Source organism: Suricata suricatta, chromosome 9, assembly GCF_006229205.1.
Source record: "Suricata suricatta isolate VVHF042 chromosome 9, meerkat_22Aug2017_6uvM2_HiC, whole genome shotgun sequence".
Classification (NCBI taxonomy): domain Eukaryota; kingdom Metazoa; phylum Chordata; class Mammalia; order Carnivora; family Herpestidae; genus Suricata; species Suricata suricatta.
Genome location: NC_043708.1, coordinates 113096979 through 113115554, shown reverse-complemented (window position 1 = coordinate 113115554; position 18576 = coordinate 113096979). Strand labels below are relative to the sequence as shown.

The 18576-nt window shown below is 49.6% G+C and overlaps 1 protein-coding gene across 1 annotated transcript in view; it reads left to right on the top strand.

Moving 5' to 3' along the window:
• Positions 1 to 18576, top strand: part of TMEM266 (transmembrane protein 266) — a 66058-nt gene that overhangs the window by 33270 nt on the left and 14212 nt on the right. Inside the window, exons 8-9 of the mRNA XM_029952273.1 lie at positions 3404 to 3519; positions 16978 to 17167. Of these exons, the coding sequence (XP_029808133.1) occupies positions 3404 to 3519; positions 16978 to 17167 (306 nt within the window). The remainder of the gene's footprint in view (positions 1 to 3403; positions 3520 to 16977; positions 17168 to 18576) is intronic.

The following is an 18576-nucleotide window of genomic DNA, read 5'->3' as shown; positions in this document are numbered from 1 at the left end:
CACAGCAGGGTCTGCCATCCTGGAAGCACCGGCTTTGTGCATCCTGAGCATTCCGACGCACACCTGCCACTGGCTCCCTGCCACCTGCAGACTTGCCACTGGCTTTGTCTAGGCTACTGGTCAAGGTGTTGCTCCCCACAGGGTCCGTCTCACCTCCATATCCAATAGGGGAATGCCCCACCCAAGCCTGTCAAGCTGAAGACAACTGGAGAAGGTTTCTATGGGAGCTGCTGGCTTGGTTTGAGTTTTGGCTGGTGCTTCCGTTGGTTTTAGTGACACATGCTCCCATTTGGGTCTCCATTCCCAGAGAGTGTCTGATCCACTCCACTTTATCTGATGGTATCAAAGGCAAGGCCACTCTTTCTCCTGAGCCACCACATCTAGAGGGCTGTGCCCTGACCTGGGCAGTTCATGTATTTCCAGAAAGTGGTGACAGACCAGAGTGTGGCCCCCAGAGGAGGGACACTTGGTTGAGACGGAGACTGGAACAGGACAGGGTACTGGGATGGGGTGGGTGGTCTGGGGAGGGGGAAGAGGGAGGAACCAACTCTGGGTTATAGAGGATGGGCCTTGGACCTTGAGGACATGACAGGGAGGCCCACTCCCCACAGCCAGATTAGGCACAGAGCTGCCCGAAGATGAGCTAGTCCGCCTCTAGGAGGGGGGCCTCTGCTGGAGTGCTGGCAGCTTAAGGCCAGGTAGTCATACGGCGGGGCACGGCATGACCAGATGAGGATTCCTAAGCTTTTAAGTTTTTTAAATAGCAAAACCTTTCTTCTGCAAAATCTTATACAGCTACCCAGTGTAAAAGATAGATTGAAAGTGGGACTGCTCTGGTTGACTCTCTTCTCCCTGGGGGCATCTTTGAGGACCTTCTGGGCCTCTGGAGAAGTTTTAAACAGAGACAGACTGCTAAGACTATAGTCTTCTAGTATATAGACTCTAAAGTTACTCCAGCCCTGAATTTTGGTGCAAATGACAGAAATTGTGGCTCTGAGAGTACCCCAACAACCTTTGTGGGGAGCTGGGGAGCCTGAGGCAGGAAGGACAGCCTCTGGGGTCTCTCCTCTCCTGGCAGAGCATCCTCTCCCTGGTCCCCACCACCACATCCCACCCAGTTAGCAGTGTGGGGTGGGATGCCTTGTCAGGGATCTCTTAATCCAGAATCTTCATCAAACTGAAAGGCCTGAGTGGGAAGCTTCTGAGAGATCATCTAGTCCATTCCTGTCATTTGATAACTGGGGAAACAGACCCAGAGGCAGAATGGTCACACAGCAAAGCAGGCTGTGAGCCAGAAGTGGAGCTTAGGACTGTTGGCCCCCACCAGTGTTCTTCATATGTTCACTCACCCCCATCTGCTCAGGGCCCTGCTCTTGGCTCCATTTATGAGATCATCCTCTCCCTTCAGGGCAGGAACAGTACCTTCTGGCTCTTCTCTGCCAGCTGTGGACAGCTGGAAACCCTCACACTGATGGATCTTAACAGCCCTTGTGATGCTCTTCCCAGCTGACCGACCTCCCCGCCCCTCCCCCCGCCACCTTTTCCTGACACAAATCAGGCATTGCTGTGCCACTGGGAGCTGCAGGACAGGCATGTGCTGTGTGCATGTGTGGGCGTTAATTTGTTTCTCTTGCCTTGGGTGTGAACTGGCTTCAGCAGAGATCTGAGGAGGCAGAAGTTGCTTGGTCCAGCCTCCGGAGCCTGGAGATAGGTTGCAGGACACATGGGCTGCCCTCAAATTTAGAAGCAAACAAGAGTTATGCTTTTTCTTCTCTGCATGATCTCTGCAGCAGCCACAGAACATCTGGAGGGTGGGACACTGTGGGTGGAAAAGGGACTTGAAGAGTGGAGATGTGGAGAGTTGTAGAATACACTGGCAAGAGAGGCATATGACTGGGGTTTCTGACGAGTCACGAAGAGCTGGATTCTGTGAGATATAAGAGTGTGAAGGCCAGAGCACAAGGGTTGGGTCAGGAGTTGACTTCCACAGAGCCCAGAGAACTACCCAAGGGAGGGCCCATGAGTCTACCACCACTGGGGCCCTCCAACCCAGCGTCTAGGCTCTCTCTAGGTCCCAAGGTGTGCATCAGTGATCGACAGGACTGTCTATGAGTAACAGAGACCTAGAATAACAGTGACCTAAACACAGCAGAAGCTTATTTCTGTCACGTGAGACTGCAGGTAGGCAGTCCAGGGCTGACATGGCACTCTCTGTAGTCAAGGTTCCAGGCTCCTCCCATTTTGTTGCTCTATTGCATATAGTCTACTTTCCCAAGTCACCCCATGGTCCAAGATGGCTGCTCCAGTGCCAGCCAGCATATCCTCATTTCATCCACTAGGAAGAAGGAAGAGAAGAAGATAAAGAGGCAAAAGGAAAGTCCCAGATGCCTTTTCTTTTTAGTCATCATTATTAAGATATAGGTCACACACGGTGAAACACCTATTTGAGTTGCACAATTCAATGGCTTTTAGAATATTCATAGATTCATGCAAATGTCACCAAAATCTAAGAGTAGAGCATTTTCACCACTTCAGAAAGCTCAAACCCACTAGTAGTCATTCCACATTAGCCTCTCAGCCCTAGGCAGTTACTAATCTACTTCCTTTCTCTATAGATTTGCATTTTCTGGACATTTCATAGAAATGGAATCATATGATAAGTGGTCTGCTATGTCTGACTTCTTTCCCTTTACAAAAACATCTTCAGAACTTCATTCCTTTTTATTGTTGAGTAGTGCTCCTTCGTATGGATGGAGCACGTTTTCTTTATCCACCCATCAACTGATGGGCATGAAGTTTGTTTCCACTTTTGGCTGCTGTGAGCATTCATGTACAAGTTTTTGTGTGGACATATGTTTTCATTTCTCTTATGTGCCCAGGAATGGCATCACTGGGCCAGGTCGTCACTTTGTTTAATCATCTAAGGAACTCCTGAACAGTTTTCCAAAGTGGCTGTCCCAATTTACTTTCACACCAGCAGAGAGTGAGGGTTCCAATATTTCCACTTGCTCATCAACATTAGCTCCTGAAAGGTGCTGCATGACACCTCCTCTTTCATCCCATTTTCTAGAATGTGGTCTCTGGGCTGCCCATAACTGCAAAGGTGACTAGAAAACAAAGTCCTTGCTCCAGGCAGCTGGGCACACAGCCAAAAGTAAAGGTGTTATCACTAGGGAAAAGGAGGAAAACAGATAACTGAGTCACCATGGAATAGGGTTCTGACCCTTTGCTACTGCCTGAATGCTATTGGGTACCTAGACATTCCCCCCAGTCCTGCACCCCGGGCCCCTCTAGGAGCTGCTCCTGGACCTGAACTGGCTGCTGCCTGAATGTGGGACCAGCCACTCCTCATCCTGAGCCCTGCTACTGCCAAGTTCTTCACAGAGCTGTCTCTGTCTTCCAGCTTACGTCCTGCCTGTGAAGGTGGAGATGGAGATGGTCATCCAGCAATACGAAAAGGCCAAGGTCATCCAAGACGAGCAGCTGGAGAGACTGACGCAGATCTGTCAGGAGCAAGGGGTAACACCCTGCCACTTCCGGTTCTGTCCAGGGCTGAGGGCCCTGCTGGTGCCTAAAGCTGCAGGAAGCCAGAGCAGCAGGGCCCTCCAGGACACAAGGGGAGCCTGAGACCCAGAGAGTGGGAAACAAGTCTCTAAAGTCACTCCTGCTCAGCACAGCCAGGCCTGGGCTCAACACTGACTTCCAGGCCAAGGTGCTTTTTTTGGTACCACAGTGACCAGTCAGCTCTCTGACCTGAGCCAGCCAAGTCACCAACTCCGTTCATCAGAGTCTTCTCAGCTCAGTGGTCTCTAGAGCAGGGGACAACTTCTGTCTGCAGAGGTTGCTGGGTACCACTGTGGGCCAGTCACCACCCAGGACCTGTCCCCAAGATGACCCAAAGAAGTGTTAGGAGTTCTCTGCCTTCCAGGAACTGCAAGGAATACAGAAAGGTGACAGGCCCTGGGAGGCTGTGCTCAGCAGAGCCAAAGGGGCTGAGCAGCTGGGCCAGGGAGAGAGCCTGTCTAGCTGAGTCCTGCAACAAGGCTACAAAGCTCTGTAGAAGCAGCCTCCAGTGAGGGAATGTTCTAGTACCCAGTGTACAGGGTGGGAGTGCCACAGAAGGGACTAGCTAGCAAGGTGGTGGAAGGTGGTGGGAGGCTGAACCATCATTCCTGCCTACCCCTTGGCTTCTGGGGAGAGGACACTCCACTCCCTTGCTCTGTGAGCCATATAAGCTATGCCCTCTGCCCTTAGTGCCCAGGGTCAATCCGGGCATGGACTGCCCCAGCTTTACTTGCCCTCTGTGAGGCTGAGCACTTCTAGCTTGCGGTGCAGTGAGGATAGACACCCCTCAGTTCCCTCCCCCTGCCCCATAGCTGAGTACCCAGGCACTCTCAACGAGGGTCTGGGCGCTGCACACAGCTGCCTATCATGTCCACCTCATACCTCATTCATCTCGTACATGAACACTCTGATGGAGTCAAGTGGAGTCACCTGTCATTCTGACAGGCCCTGTGCCATTCCGTCTCTTAGGTTCGGTTGTGCTGTGCCCCTCTCCTGAATCCTTGCCCCTTGCAAGCTCTGCCTGTCTAACTCGTGTGCAGCCTGCAAGTCTCCACTTTTCCACAAAACATGGCACTCCCCCTACACCACAGCCACTGCTCCTTTACCCCGCAGCCCTAGCTGAGCACTGGGCACTCACTGCCATGGGCTGTCATTATTTGCACCCAGGACTGCTTCTCCCACTGAATGGAATACTCCCCAAAGGCAGGCCTTGCCTGAGTCATTTTTGCCCACAGCTCAGTGTCCCATACATTGTGAGTCTCCTGGTCCCTCAACCCCAACCTCTCATAGCTACAGGAAGAGCTGGGTGGAGAGGAGGTGGTAGGAAATCTGTGGAATGTTGCCACAGATGGATCCCTAGAAATGCCCCACAGGAACAAGCACACAGTCTTCAAAATCATCTTCTTGGAATATCTGTCAGGGAACCAGATCTTTTTATCTACTTTGGGAACACCATGGTCTTTCATTTTAACACAAAATGCTTATGGGTGACAAGAGGGGACAGTCATGGGACACATCCCTCAGGAGCACATTATCCAAGGGATCCTGGGTATTGGGCAGTCTAGTCAGAGCTGTGAACTTGTGAAGACCAATGTCCTAGCCCCTAAGTTGTTGGCGTCAGCTTCATTTTCACCCATGCATCCGGTCAGCCAGCACCATCCCAACCTGTGCTGGGCACTAGGGGCACTGTCGTGGAAAGAATTTGACCCCTACTCTCATGCAGCTCTGGTCAACTCAAGGAGTGTGACAGGCCCATAAAGAGTGGCAGCAGGGACATGCCTGGGGGCTCTGTGTGCCACAGGGACATGGGAGTGGGTGGGTTTCCAGAGGAGCTGACATTGGGCAGGGCCACTTGGAGAAGGGTGCCTGGCAGAGGGGACAGGTGAGGCACTAGAGTGGGTGCTGTACCAGGGGAGCTCAAGGCCATTCAGAGTATGAGCAGAGGGAGGAAGTAGGAAGATCTGGAGGCAGGTGTGGGAAGGGCCTGTGTGGCTCACCAGGGAGCTTGGCCTCCAGCCTGTAGGGAAAGGGGAGACCTGGAGTGTTAGAAGCAGGGGTGGGGGTTATCTGCTCAGGCTGGAGTTTCTGATGGATCTCTCTGTCTGCTGTTGGAGGCAGGATGGGCAAGAGTAGGAATGGAGACAGGATGCCTGGGTAGAGAGGCCTAGGTTTGAGGCAGACAGAGGTGAAGAGGGGAGAGGACAGATCCAGGTGACATCCAGGACCTGGCCAGAGCTTAGTCAGGCAGCTCTCAGTCTACTGTCTAATTGGAAAATTAACACTTTGTCACAGTGGCCACATGATAGACGCCCACAGGGTGCCACATCTGCCCTTCATAAATTCACGCCCAGCCGCCCAGCTTGGTGGAGAACAAGCTGACCTTACAGCAGCCTCACAGCAACACCACATGGGCCACATATCTGAGAGAAAACCCTAATGGCAACCCCACCCCCAGTAGTTTTCACCAGGATCCCTGTCCTGAGTTCCCCCGCCAGAGACCCTGTGTTCCTGCTGTCCTGGTTTAAGTCACCTCCATATGTGCCCTCCTTTCTGGGGGGCTCAGCCAGAGGGAGACTCCGTTAGATTGTGCACAGGAAAGAGCCAATAAATAAAGACAGATTCCCTCTAGGCAGTGACATCTGGAAAAGAGATGAACAGAAACAAACCATTTTAATTTAAAAAACACCTGAAGACTGTCATCTTAGTTGAGGCAGCAGAAAAACGCAGCTGGACTGGAATCCCAGCGGGCTACAGGGAGGGCAGGAGAGAGCCCGGTGAGAGCAGAGGAACCATGGATGCCGCTCTCTACTCCGCAGGGTGGGCCCAGTGGATACCTACATCATTTCCACAGGTTTGAGACTTGACCAGGCTACAAATACCCTTAAAGAAATGAGGGTGCTCATGGTGTGTCAGGGCGGCCAACCACTCTGAGAGGATAGCGCCTGGAATGGTGAGGATAGACTTCAGCAACAGACCTGAGTGCAAAGCCAGCTTGGCCACTTACTGGCCGTGATGAATGGCGACCAGCCCACCCCCTCCTCAACCCCTCCCCCACATACACCCATTTATTTTACAGATAAGAAAATTGAGGAGTGGTGACTTGCCCAAGAACTCACTGTTGATTGAGGGCTTGTAAAGCCAGGAACAGACCCAGGTGTCCTTGAAGAACATTGTGTTTTCCTAGCCCATCTTGCTTAGGGTCAATTTCTACATCATTTTTCTACCCATGTCACTTCTTGGTGCTCAGTGAAGACTGGCCGGATTATGCATCAGGGTGCCTTTAAACCACAGCCTGAGCGCAGCTCTCCCACAGGCACAGACCCAGCCCCGCCCAGCTCTCTCAGCAGCCTTTCTGAAGAGTCTCTTGCTGCTCTGCGTCTCCCTGCTACCCCAGCCCGACTCCGGTCATCCCAGTCATCCTGAAACACGCTTGCTCTCTCTCCCTGCTACACTTCTCCGAGTTTAATAAAGCAATTTCCAGTTGAATTCGTATGTGCTACCTAAAACGTTGGTATTACCAAACTTCCCATGAAATGTGTAGAATTTCAGTTTAATGAAACGCCAAATTTTCATACATCCTGCTCTTTCCCCGAGATGTATCTGTGTAAATATTTCTCAAGGCTTTACTCAGCTCTTTTTAAAATAAACATTTTTTAGAACGGTTTTAGATTTATAGAAAAGTCATGAAGATCATACAGAGTTCCCGTATACCCCACACCTAATTTCCCCTATGAACATCTCACATTAGTATCATGCATTTGTTACAATTAATGAATCAATATTGGTATGATATTATATTAGGGTCCATTCATTGTTCAAGTTTCCTCAGTTTTTATCTAACGTCCTTTATCTGTTCCAAGATCCCATTCAGGACACCACATTACATTTGGTCTTCATGTCTCTTTAGTCTCCTCTTGGCTATAAAAGTTTCTCAGACTTTCCTTGTTTTTGATGACGTTGACCATTTGGAGTACTGGTCAGGTATTTTGTAGGACGCTCCTCAGTTGAGATTTGGCTGATGTTTTCCTCATGATTAGATTGCAGTTATGGGTTTGGGGATGAAAACCACATCACATCGAGGGTACCTGCTGTCAACATGACTTATCACCATTGGTTTTGACCTTCCCTGCCTGAGGTAGTGCTGTCAGATCTCTGCACTGTAAAGTTACTCTTTTTTATTCATCTAAGCTTTTTTAGAAAGCTTAAATTGCTTCTTGCTGTAGCCCTGTGGAGACTCTTGGATGATACAGTGTGGGGGTTTCTTACATGAATATCTTGTTCATTTTATCTTCTGTGCCATGTGGCAGCTCATTTCTTACCATAGGCCATACCCCCCAGGTGCCCCAGAACCACTTTATATTATAAATGAAAGCGTCCTTAGAGGGCATCTGGCCAAATCCTAGAGCTGGCAGAAGGGGGAACGTGAGGCACAGAGATGGGGAGAGGTGTGCCCAACCTCACACATCAGTTAGGTGATTAGGATGGAAACACAAGTCTCCCGTGGCTCCTTGCAGTGCTTCCCCCTGGAGCGCACTAGCCCTGTTCTTCCCAGGGAGACAGGATGCAGCGCTTTCCATATCTCCATCATCCCTTCTGACTCATGGCCTCAGCTCATCCTAAACAGGTTCCTCCTGGAAATCTGGGGCCAGCAGGGAAGGAGGACACTCTTTTGGTCAGTCTTCCCTTTCCTAAGCCCTGGTGGACCTTCTGCATCCTGCTTCCAGGTTGTTCACTTCTGTGACAGAAGCAGATAGCCTCAGATCATCAAATCAGCAGTCCCTCTGTTGATGAGAGTTCCTTCCCATTCACTTGTATTTTACTGTCTGGATCTTGGCCAGGATTTCCTTAGGAGTTGATTTTGCTGATACATAGATGGATACCAGAGGTGGGATGCTAGTTACTATCCTTCAGAGAGATAGCATGGGCTTTTGGTCTCTGTGTTCTGATTGCTTCAGAGATTAAAGCTATTTTAGATGCAGTGGTTAAATCACTGTATATTCTTTCAACTCATCGTCAACCACTTCTGAGGTTTTATGTATAGCTGTGCGCAGGATCTTGCTCTAATTCTGCAACCTATTCTGAAGTCCCCTTGTACCTGCTCTTTGCCCTGTAAGTTTTGCCTTTGGCCCAGAGTTAATAGGATCCAACCTGGCTCAGAAAATTTATTTCGCTTCTCCAGGGTCCTTTGTGAAGGACGAGAGGAAGTTAAGTTCTCTTTCCAAGTTGAGTACCATTCACCCTGAGACCATTAGCAAAACCCAGATATCTAGGGTGACTGGAGGCCCAGCCCGCAAGGAGGCCAGTGGAGCTCGGTGAACCCCTTAGGACAGTCTCAGGCCTTGGGCAAGCATCAGTCCCTGAAACAGGAGTCCGGTGTGGGGGCAGCCTGGAGGGGTGGAGGGAGCCTCTTAGACAAGGTGCCAGCAAGCAAGATTCCAACCTCCACTCCACCAATGACTCATCTCCCCCTTAATCCCCGGGCCTCAGTTTCCTTGTTGGAAAAACCGAGGAAACAAGGCTTACATCCCCAGGATGCTATAAGGATCAGACTAACTCAAGTAACATATATAAAGTCCAGCCTACTGGGGTCTTTCAGTAAATGTAAAAAAGGGAGAGAGGGAGAGAAATATGCTAAATCATTTGTATAATGGTGGCCATTTACAAATGTGCTTCCAGGTATTTAAAAAAAATATTTTTTAAGTTTATTTGTCAGGGGGGGGGGCACTTGTGAGGAAGAGAGAGACAGAGAATCCCAAGCAGGCTCATGCAGAGCCTGATGCAAGGCTTGAACTCAAAAACTGTGAGATCATGACCAAGAGTCAGACACTTAACCAACTGAGCCACCCAAGTGCCCCAGTGTATTTTAGCTCCCTTTGGCATTGATAGTCAGAGTGGGTAGGCTAGGTATTATTAACCGCTTTATAGATGGAAAGACCATGTCTGAGAGAGGCCATTGCTTGCCCGGGCCGTATAGTTCATGGTGGAGGGCTGGGGATGGAATGCGGCATCCAGGTCCACTTGCCTGTGCCAGACCTGGGGTGTCTGTACAAGTAACCGTCGGGAGGAGTAACACAAGCTGCTACATCAAACAAATCCGGAAATGTCAGTGACCTACCACAAGAAGAGTTTGTCTCTCACATCACAGCCCAGTGCAGATGGCAATGGACAGGGGGTGATGGGCCCCTGTTCGACACAGTCAGTCTGGCCTCCAGGCTCCTCCCATTTTGTAGCTCCTTCTAAGTCCTTGCCGGTTTCTCCCTTCAGCAGGGGAGAAGTAAAAAAGGGGAGAGGAGAGAACTGTGCACATGTTTTTATTAGCCAGGCTTCTGCCCCCATTTCATAGATGGAACTCAGTTTCACAGTCACAGTTAAGGCACCAGATGCAGACCAAAGTGGTCTATGTGGCCAGCAAGAAAACAGTCACCTGCACGGGGACTAATCTACAAAATGAGGTCCATGGACTCACGACATTCTCAACCCGTTTACCCCGTCCCATAGACATAATCACACCTACTAATCCTCCCTGGATGATGCAAGTCACCTTGGCCTTTTTCTGTAAAAAACAGGATGATGATCTTGATCCCAAGCAATAGGCATTTCTGGTTGAAGTAGGCAATGGGGGGAGGGGCCGTGTCCTGCTCCTCCCTCTCCATCTGCTCTGCTTTCAGGTGCAGGGGTCATAGCCCATTTGCTAGGTGATGGGAGGTGATCTTTGGACCAGGATCCCTGGTGCTCAGCACCCCTAATAGAATGCCAATGGCTGCACAGATTCTCACCTTTGAGGCTGGGCCCCCAACTCAGACGAGGTCTTCCATAGCCATCAGGAGATTGGAAACAGCAGAAAAGGGGTCCTATCCTGGTTCTAGGGGTGATGCTTGATCTCGCTCATTCCAGAGACCTCCTTACTTTTGCCTCAGAGGCCACAAGTCCCCAGCTCAGCACAATTGCCTTTTTATCTGGATTATTCAAGATCTCCACTGTGGGAAGGGAAGTGTGTGGGTTTTTTTTTTTTAAGCATGGGAAGTGATTTGTAAAACAGCCGATAGCTTTAATGACAAGCCTATTTAGCTGATAAAATTAGCCATCAGAGGAATAACTTATGTTATCCTTTTGCCATAATTTAAATTTATGGCCAACTACCAGTCATTTTCACAATGGATGGAAAAGGGCCAAGGTCGAATTCAGCTTCCCCCTGCTCCTAAATCATTAGTTTGCAACTGTCTCCTGATTTTTATTGTTACCAACAATGGCGAAACTAATGGAAATAAACATTGGATGCCATCCCAATAGCAGATAGGTTTGAAGGCAGGGCAGTCTGTGCAGACAGCACTAATAGGATGGAAGAAAATTATTGCTCTTGCATTAGATAGCATCGAGCTTCTGGCCAGAGTGTGCATTGATCAGGCCAACACTGTGTCAAGTGTACTCCACAAACCAGACCATTAAAGGCAGAGATGCACTGGGTGTGCCGGCTCTGCTGCCCCGGGGCTCTGGTCCCACCTGGGCATGCATTAAAAGCCCAGCCCCAGTGGAAGAGGCCTTGACTCACTCTGTAATGCACTGAGGGCTTCCCTGTGGATCCTGGCTGATCTGGTCAGGTTATCTGATAGAAATACTTAGCTAATGATGTGCATTAAGAAGGGCTGTAACTGCACTTTCATTCTCCTTGAGTCTCTGGATGGTCTTTCCCCGCACCCTCCACCCCCAGGCCAGATTGCCAATGGAAAATTTGCGTCGTTTTGTCATCAAAGTCACCATGTGCCTTTGCCCCTCCAGGCCCAGGCCCAGGCCCACATGAGCCCTGGAGAGCTTGGATGTTCCTTCTTAACTGTTTTCAGCAGTTTGACTGTAGAGTGTTTAGGTGTGCATATTTTGTGTTTATCCTGCTTCAGATTCTCTGAGTTTCTTGAATTTGTGGATTTTTTTTTATTAGATTGGGAAAGTTCTTGGCCATGATTTCTTTACTGATTGCTTCTGCTTCATCCTTTCCTTCTCCTTCTGAAATTCTGCTTGCCAATGTTAGGCCCATTGAGCATGTTGCACATCTCTTAGACCCTATTCTGATCATTCATTCTTACACATACATCCCTTTTTTTGGCTATATGTTGCAATATTTTTCTGTAGACCTGTCCTCAAGTTCAACAATCTTGTCTTCTACAATGCTCAATCTGCTGTTAAGCCCATTCACTGGGCTTTTCAGATATTGCATGTTGAAGTTCTAGAAATTCCATTTGATTCCTCTTACAGGTTCTGTTTCTCCCTGAAATGCTACATCCACTTTGTTCATCTTTCTCCCTAATTCAACATATTCATTACATTTATTTTGAAGCCCTTATCTGCTAACTCAAATATTACATAAGCCAGTCTTTCTGAAAATTATAAGCATTCTCTTAACTGTTTTATGTCTTGATAATCGAACAGTGTGTGTGTGTGTGTGTGTGTGTGTGCATGTACACACGCGCATGTGTGTGTATGTGTGCGTATTGCTTATTTGTACAAATAGTAATTCTTTTTAATATGTTTTAGAGATTCTGGATTATGTTCTCTTTCTTTGAAGAGTAAGCCCTCTGAGAATGTGGCATTTCATCACAGAGCAGGGGATGGCCCTCAAGCTGGGCTCCCAGAGCCAGCACGGAGTTTGTCATAGACTCAGATCAGCTAGTCCATTTGCCTTACTGAACACACAGTAAAACCAAGGTCCAAAAAGAAACAGAGACTCACCCAAAGTCAGAGTGAGGGAAGGGTGAAGGGCTGAGAACTCTGGTTTTTTCCCCACTCAGGAGCCTCCTGCTTTTTCCTGGCACCTGTAGCTGTCAGGCCCTGTGTATACTGCTTGAGCCAAGTCTCTTGCATCTTGCCTCTAAGGCTCCGAGTTCTTTGACACAAAGTCTGTGAAGCTAGAAGCCAGAGGCCTGGGTTCTGGGCTCAGTTTTGTTTCTGATGCACCCTGTTGACCTAGCTTTTCCCCTGCCCTGTCTCCCAGCACAGAGGCTCCTTCCCACACTGGAGCCCCAGTTCACCCACTGACTAATGAGGTCCTGATATCCTAGGACCCCGGACAGCCCTTCAGTCAGCTGAGGAAGCACATGTGGCCATGTTCAGTAGAGGGGAAGCAAAAGCCAGTCTCTGGGGGTCCTAGCTGCAATACCTTGAGAGCTCCCTGGAGCTGAGCTGAGAGCCATGTAGCGATCTGTGCTTCCTCTGTAAGAAGTCAGTCATTCCTCCTCAACGCAAAGCCCCACCCACACTCTCCGAAGCTTGTAAAATATGTCCCTCTTCCCCCTCATTCCAATCCATGCCCATCCTGATGCTTTTACCTCCTACTAGTCGCCTTATCTCCACCAAATCCAACCTAGTTCAAATTCTGGTCCTCTGGCCTGGGTTGCAGAAGTAGCATCCCAGTTGGTGTTCCGCCATCCAACATGGCCCATCTCTGTCCAATCCTTCTCTGCCATGCTGTTAACACTGTCCTTTTAAAGTCAGGTCCTCAACTGAGTCACCGCAACACCTCCTCTACCACCCAGTCCTTCCATTAAAAAGATTTCAGTGGTTTCTTGTCACTCTTTAAGGCTGACATCCTGGAAACATTTTACTGTGACTAAAGGGCTCTGTCCCGTGTGGCCCCTGGTTTCCCCAGGCTCTTACCTACCAGGCCTCTGTCTTTTGGACATCATGCCTTCGCTGCCACAAGTGTTAGCTGGTGTCAGCTCTTGAGACTGTCCTGGGAGATTTACTCCCTGCAGTGCAGCAGACACAGCCCCCCTCACATGGGGCCACAGAGGACTCCCTTCCAATCTGGGGGACACATTTTCGTTCCAAAACACTTAACAGAATTTTAACATAGCCCTCACCATCCTTTATCCAAATGAGTGATTTAATGAATGCCTAGGAGAACTCCCATACAGTTGGGGTTCATATCTGTAGCCTAAAACTTTTTTTAATGTATGTGCCTATGTCTGCACATGTGGACTTAGGGCTGGGCAAGCCTTGGCCTCTGGTTGTCTGGCCTGAATTCCAATGGGACACTCATGGGAAGCTCTATATCAATTACAAGTTATCAATAATGCATCTGCTCAGAGTGGACTAGAAGGCCATTAGCTGGGCCTACTGGCCCCGAAGAGCAGCCTTGGAGAAAGTGGTCTACATATGCCCATGGGAAGTTCAGATCAGCCTGGGCAGGAGGGGCTCCCAGCCCCAGAAGTATTCAGGAAGGTTGCCTCATGGGCCCCATGTAACCTCTGAGACCTTGCTGCCAGAAGGATAGCTTGAATTCTCTCCCCCTGCACAGAAGGCCACCCTATAAAAAGCCAGCCTTGCTTTGTCACCATCTATAACCAATGGCCCCATGTGAGTACTGGGTTGTTAAGGTCCAGCATCTGAGCCTAGACTCAAAGCAGAGATAGGGCACAGTGTGTGAGTAGGTACAATTCTCAGTGTGTAACCACGGTTGGGGCTCAGTATGTGACCCTAGTCAGAGCTTAGTGTGTGAGAAGGATCAGGGCTCAGCATCAGGGCTCAGACCTTAGCTTTGGGCTAAGATTGGGGCTCAGTCTGAAACCACAGAATTGAGCAAAGCTGGTTGGTCTCATTCATTTATTCAACAATAATTATTGAGTGCCTTCTCTGTACCGGGTAACAAAACAGACAAGACCCTGCACTTACAGAGATTATATTTTACCAGGGGGTGATGGTGGCAGTGCTATTCTGGAGACCTGAGAGCCCCTTGTGTACATGTCTTCCCAATTCTCCATGACATTGTGTTGGTAGTTTGAAATTGGCTGTGGCGGAGTATTTGCACCACAGAGATTGGCATAAACTACTCATCAGGACTTTTTTTTCTCTTTCTTTTTTTTTCTTTTAACCATCATACCATCACCATGGTGAGAGAGAGGAAAACCAAAAGACAGTCCTTAAAGAAAATGGAGTGACTACACATATTTATATCATCTTTCCTAAACTCCACCAAAATGATTATCTAAAAAGCCATAAACACATAAGAATTAAGAAAGTGTCTCTTTAAGTCCTATCCCATAAGGACAGAGAATATAGAGACTTCAGTTGATTTGAGAAAAATGGACAGTGGATGAGAAAGGGGTAACTGATCTAGCAGAATGGAGAATTTATAACTCAAGTGCCTGCAGAGGATAATGAGGGAAATGGGCTAATTCTCCCCTCAGAACCCTTGAGCATTTGGGAGGAAAGGGCTGACTGGGGAGCTGACCACGGGGAGAGGGATTGGCTAAAACCTGTACACACAGTATTTGTGTCCCCCAGGCCCCCTCCCAATCCTGAACAGCCAGGAGACCACACACCCCTATCCTGCAAGAATCACAGAGGTTTGTCCTCTGGAGAAACTGAACCAGAGGGCTCTGCAGGTGGGCCCTGGGTTTCACAAGGGCCAGGGAAGGGGTGCAGGCCAAAAACAAGGATTAAGTGAAAATCCTTCCATATAATGATGGGACCCTTTGCCCTATTCCCTTGCCCTGCTCCCAGCACAGAGGCAGCCAGAGGCTGATGAGCTCTCTGGAAAACTGAGTGGTCCTACAGACAAAGCCTCTGGACAATGACATTGGGAGGTTGCTCCAGTGTCAGTCTCCTACCTGACCACACTAATGTTAGTGAATGCTTCAATTGTGCATTTCATTTACACCAACAGAAAAATAATAAAATATTAAAATAGATTTTAAAATATCAGAAGGTGATAAGTACAATGCAGGGAATTCAAACAGGCTGGCATGACAAAGTATCTGAGTGGCTGTCTCAGGTCGGGGGTGTCAGGTCTGAGGGGGAGCTGGCCACGGGCTTTGTGAGCACAGCTGGTGAAGTGGCCTTCAGATCAACACATGCTTGGCGTGTTTAAGGAACTGCTAGAAGGCCTGCGTCAAGAGGTAAAGAGAGAAAGGATGAGGCGAAGTAGGCCAGATAGGCAGGGCCAGATCATGCACTGGCTTTGTAAGCCAAGGGTAAGGAGTTGAGTTTTCTCCCAATTGAGGTTTGTAGACAAGGTGGTGACATGATGTGATCTAGGTTTATGAAAATCCCTCTATTTTGAAGAATAGATGGCAAAAGGCTGTAGAAGTTGCAGTTGCCCAGGTGAGGGCTAGCAGTGGAGGTGGTGGAGAGGGCGGGCTTAGGGTAGCCCTTGGAGGTGGAGTCAGACTTGAGGACACATTGGATGGTGGGGGAGAGAAAGCAAGGAAACAAGGGAGGTGATTCAATTTTGGCTCCACCTAAGATGAGATGAAACCACCCGGAGAGCCATTTTCGGATACAGTGAAAGAGTCTTTGTCTGACCAAGTTGAGTTTGTGATTCCTGTGACCCAATTCTGTGTTGCTGTCAGGTAGGAGTTGGAGGTGTAAGGCTAACATTACAGGAAGGGGTCAAGGCAGGACACTGAGCATCATAGGCAAGAAGGGAGCCCAGGTACTGGGCTTTCCTAGGACTGCCTGCCTCCACTACCATCTGCTTTCAGGCTGTGATGTTTGCCCGGAGTTTCTGCAGAAGCAATGCAATGTGTGCTTGGGACACTAGGTGGCAGTGATGGCTCTCCTTGCAGCTGACCCCACAGCCAGGCCCTTCAAGGACACTTCAACTTTATCTTCGCCCAGATGGTCCAGAAAGGGCCAATGTAAACAGCCATTTCAGCCACAAACCTAAGAGTTATCTGGGCTTGTTGGCTATTCCCAACAACAACAACAACAACAAAATAACCAAAATCAAAATGTGTACAGCTTTTTTCAAAGCCCTTATTCAGCACCCAAGTCCTCGGATAGATCTAGGGGGTGAGAACCCCTGTTCTACAGATAAGGGAACCCAGACACATGGGCAGGAACTTACAGAGCCCAGACTAGGGCCCAACCTTTCTGAACACCTCCTAGAAGAGGGAAGTGGGTGTCTAGAAGATAAATGGACAGAGGAAGGCCCAGCAAGCAGGCAATGCCAGGATGGGCTCCCAAGGCTGGTTATGCTGGCTCTGGATGTTCCCGGGTACCCTGTCTTCCAGTCATCATCAGTATAAGGCACCTGAATTAAGGCTTTCAGCTTGACAGGCACACCTGGGTCGCACATTTAGGCAAGCAGCTAGATCAAGATTCAAACCCAGGTGTTTCGACCGTCCTTCAGTGCTCTTCCCACAGACCACAGCTGTGTTTCCTCTCACGCCCATCTTGTCTTCACAATGGGGCCAGACTACACAGTATCCCAGAGATGAGACACAGGGACACATTTCATTACTTGCATAAGGCTTCATAAACGTCAAAGGTTCTAGCGATTGGTGTTGTTGGAGATTTGTAAGGAAGGACCCACCCAGCCCTCAGGACTCTCAGCGCCCACCTCCTGCCCCCACCCCCTGTCACCCACCAGCCCGCCAGCCCTTGCGCAGCCCATTGCCCACAGCCCCTCTCCTCTTGCAGTTTGAGATCCGGCAGCTGAGGGCACACCTGGCGCAGCAGGACCTGGACTTGGCTGCCGAGCGCGAGGCGGCGCTGCAGGCCCCCCACGTGCTCAGCCAGCCGCGCAGCCGCTACAAGGTGGTGGAGACCGGCACGTGGGCGGAGGAGACAGCCTCCGAGAGCGTCGTGGAGGAGCTGCAGCCAGCGCCAGGTGAGCCCGCCTGCGGCGCGGCGCGCCCCGCCCCCACCCAGGGTTCTGCGCCCAGCTTCCTGAGGGCGGGCGGGTCTCCTTGCGGGACTGGTGGGAGGAGGGGCTCACCTCGGGAAGGGGGTGCGCCTGGACGGCCTTTCCTAGCCCGGGAGCAAGCGTTTCCTCAGGCCGCCTTGCCCCAACCACGAAATAATCCCAGTGACTTGCACCCATTTCATGCCTATAGGCCGCTGGCGTGCTTTGCATACATTATCTCCCCTCCCTCACTGCATTAGAAGTATAACTTTCCTATTTTATGGATGAAATAAAAGTCATACAAAGGTGCATAAAGCAGAGACTTGAGACTTTCCCACTGGACTGCCCCGGCCACAGGGGCCAGATAGTCTATACCTAAGGCCAGTACAGCTCAGAACATAAGTCTTGGAGATAGCATCCAAGACTCCAAATTGATGGGCGGGAGAAATTAGTGGAGATGGGAGCATGGGGCAAGACCCAGGGCGGAACACTCTATTGAAGGCCAGCTGTGTTACCTTGAACAGGCCCTAACCCTTCTGACAAATGAGAACAGTGCTGAGCCTTCCTCACAGTGTAGTCATGGGCTCAGGGGAGTGGGTGCAAGTGGCCTCCTGAGCTGCAGAACAGTCCTGCAAATGTCAGATGGTATTGCCTGGTGACACAGCTCTGTCAGATTTGGGCCTTTGCAGGATTTGGGGAGGCTGAGTTCAAATGGACCCAGGCCAGGAATCTACCTCACCTCAGGGAGCTGGGGAGCCAGGTAGAGGGGGATCAGCACCCACATTAGGACTCCAAGGGGATCCTGGGAGCTCCCAATACAAACTCCCCTCACCAGGTACCTTTTGTGTTCCTGCCTGAGTCCTCCCTATCCTAACTTGTACCTGAAAATGTTATCACTGAAGTAATGGGTCAGGGGTTACGTCACTTTATCAAGAAATTCTTTTAAATATTGACCTCCCCTAATAAGTCAGAATACACTTCCAAGTTTACATTTTTTACCTGAAGGTAATGGAATTAAAACTTTTTCAATCCCCCAACCCCAACCCCTGGAGAGAAATGTTTACAGTGTGATCTCAGTTCATCACATACCTCCTTTCATACGGAGGAGGAAACTCAGACCCAGAGAGGTCAGAAGAACTTCAGGGTAGGGGGGGCCTGTGTGGCTCAGTCAGTTAAGTGTCTGACTCTTGATTTTGACTCAGGTCATGATCTCAGGTTCATGAGTTCAAGCTCTGAATCAGGCTCCATGCTAACAGCGCAGAGCCTGCTTGGGATTCTCTCACCCTCTCTCTCCTTTCCCCTCCCCTATCTCTGTCTCTTTCAAAATAAATAAATAAACATTAAAAAAAAAATAAGAGTTTCACAGAGTTACACACTGGACATGGTGGTGCTGG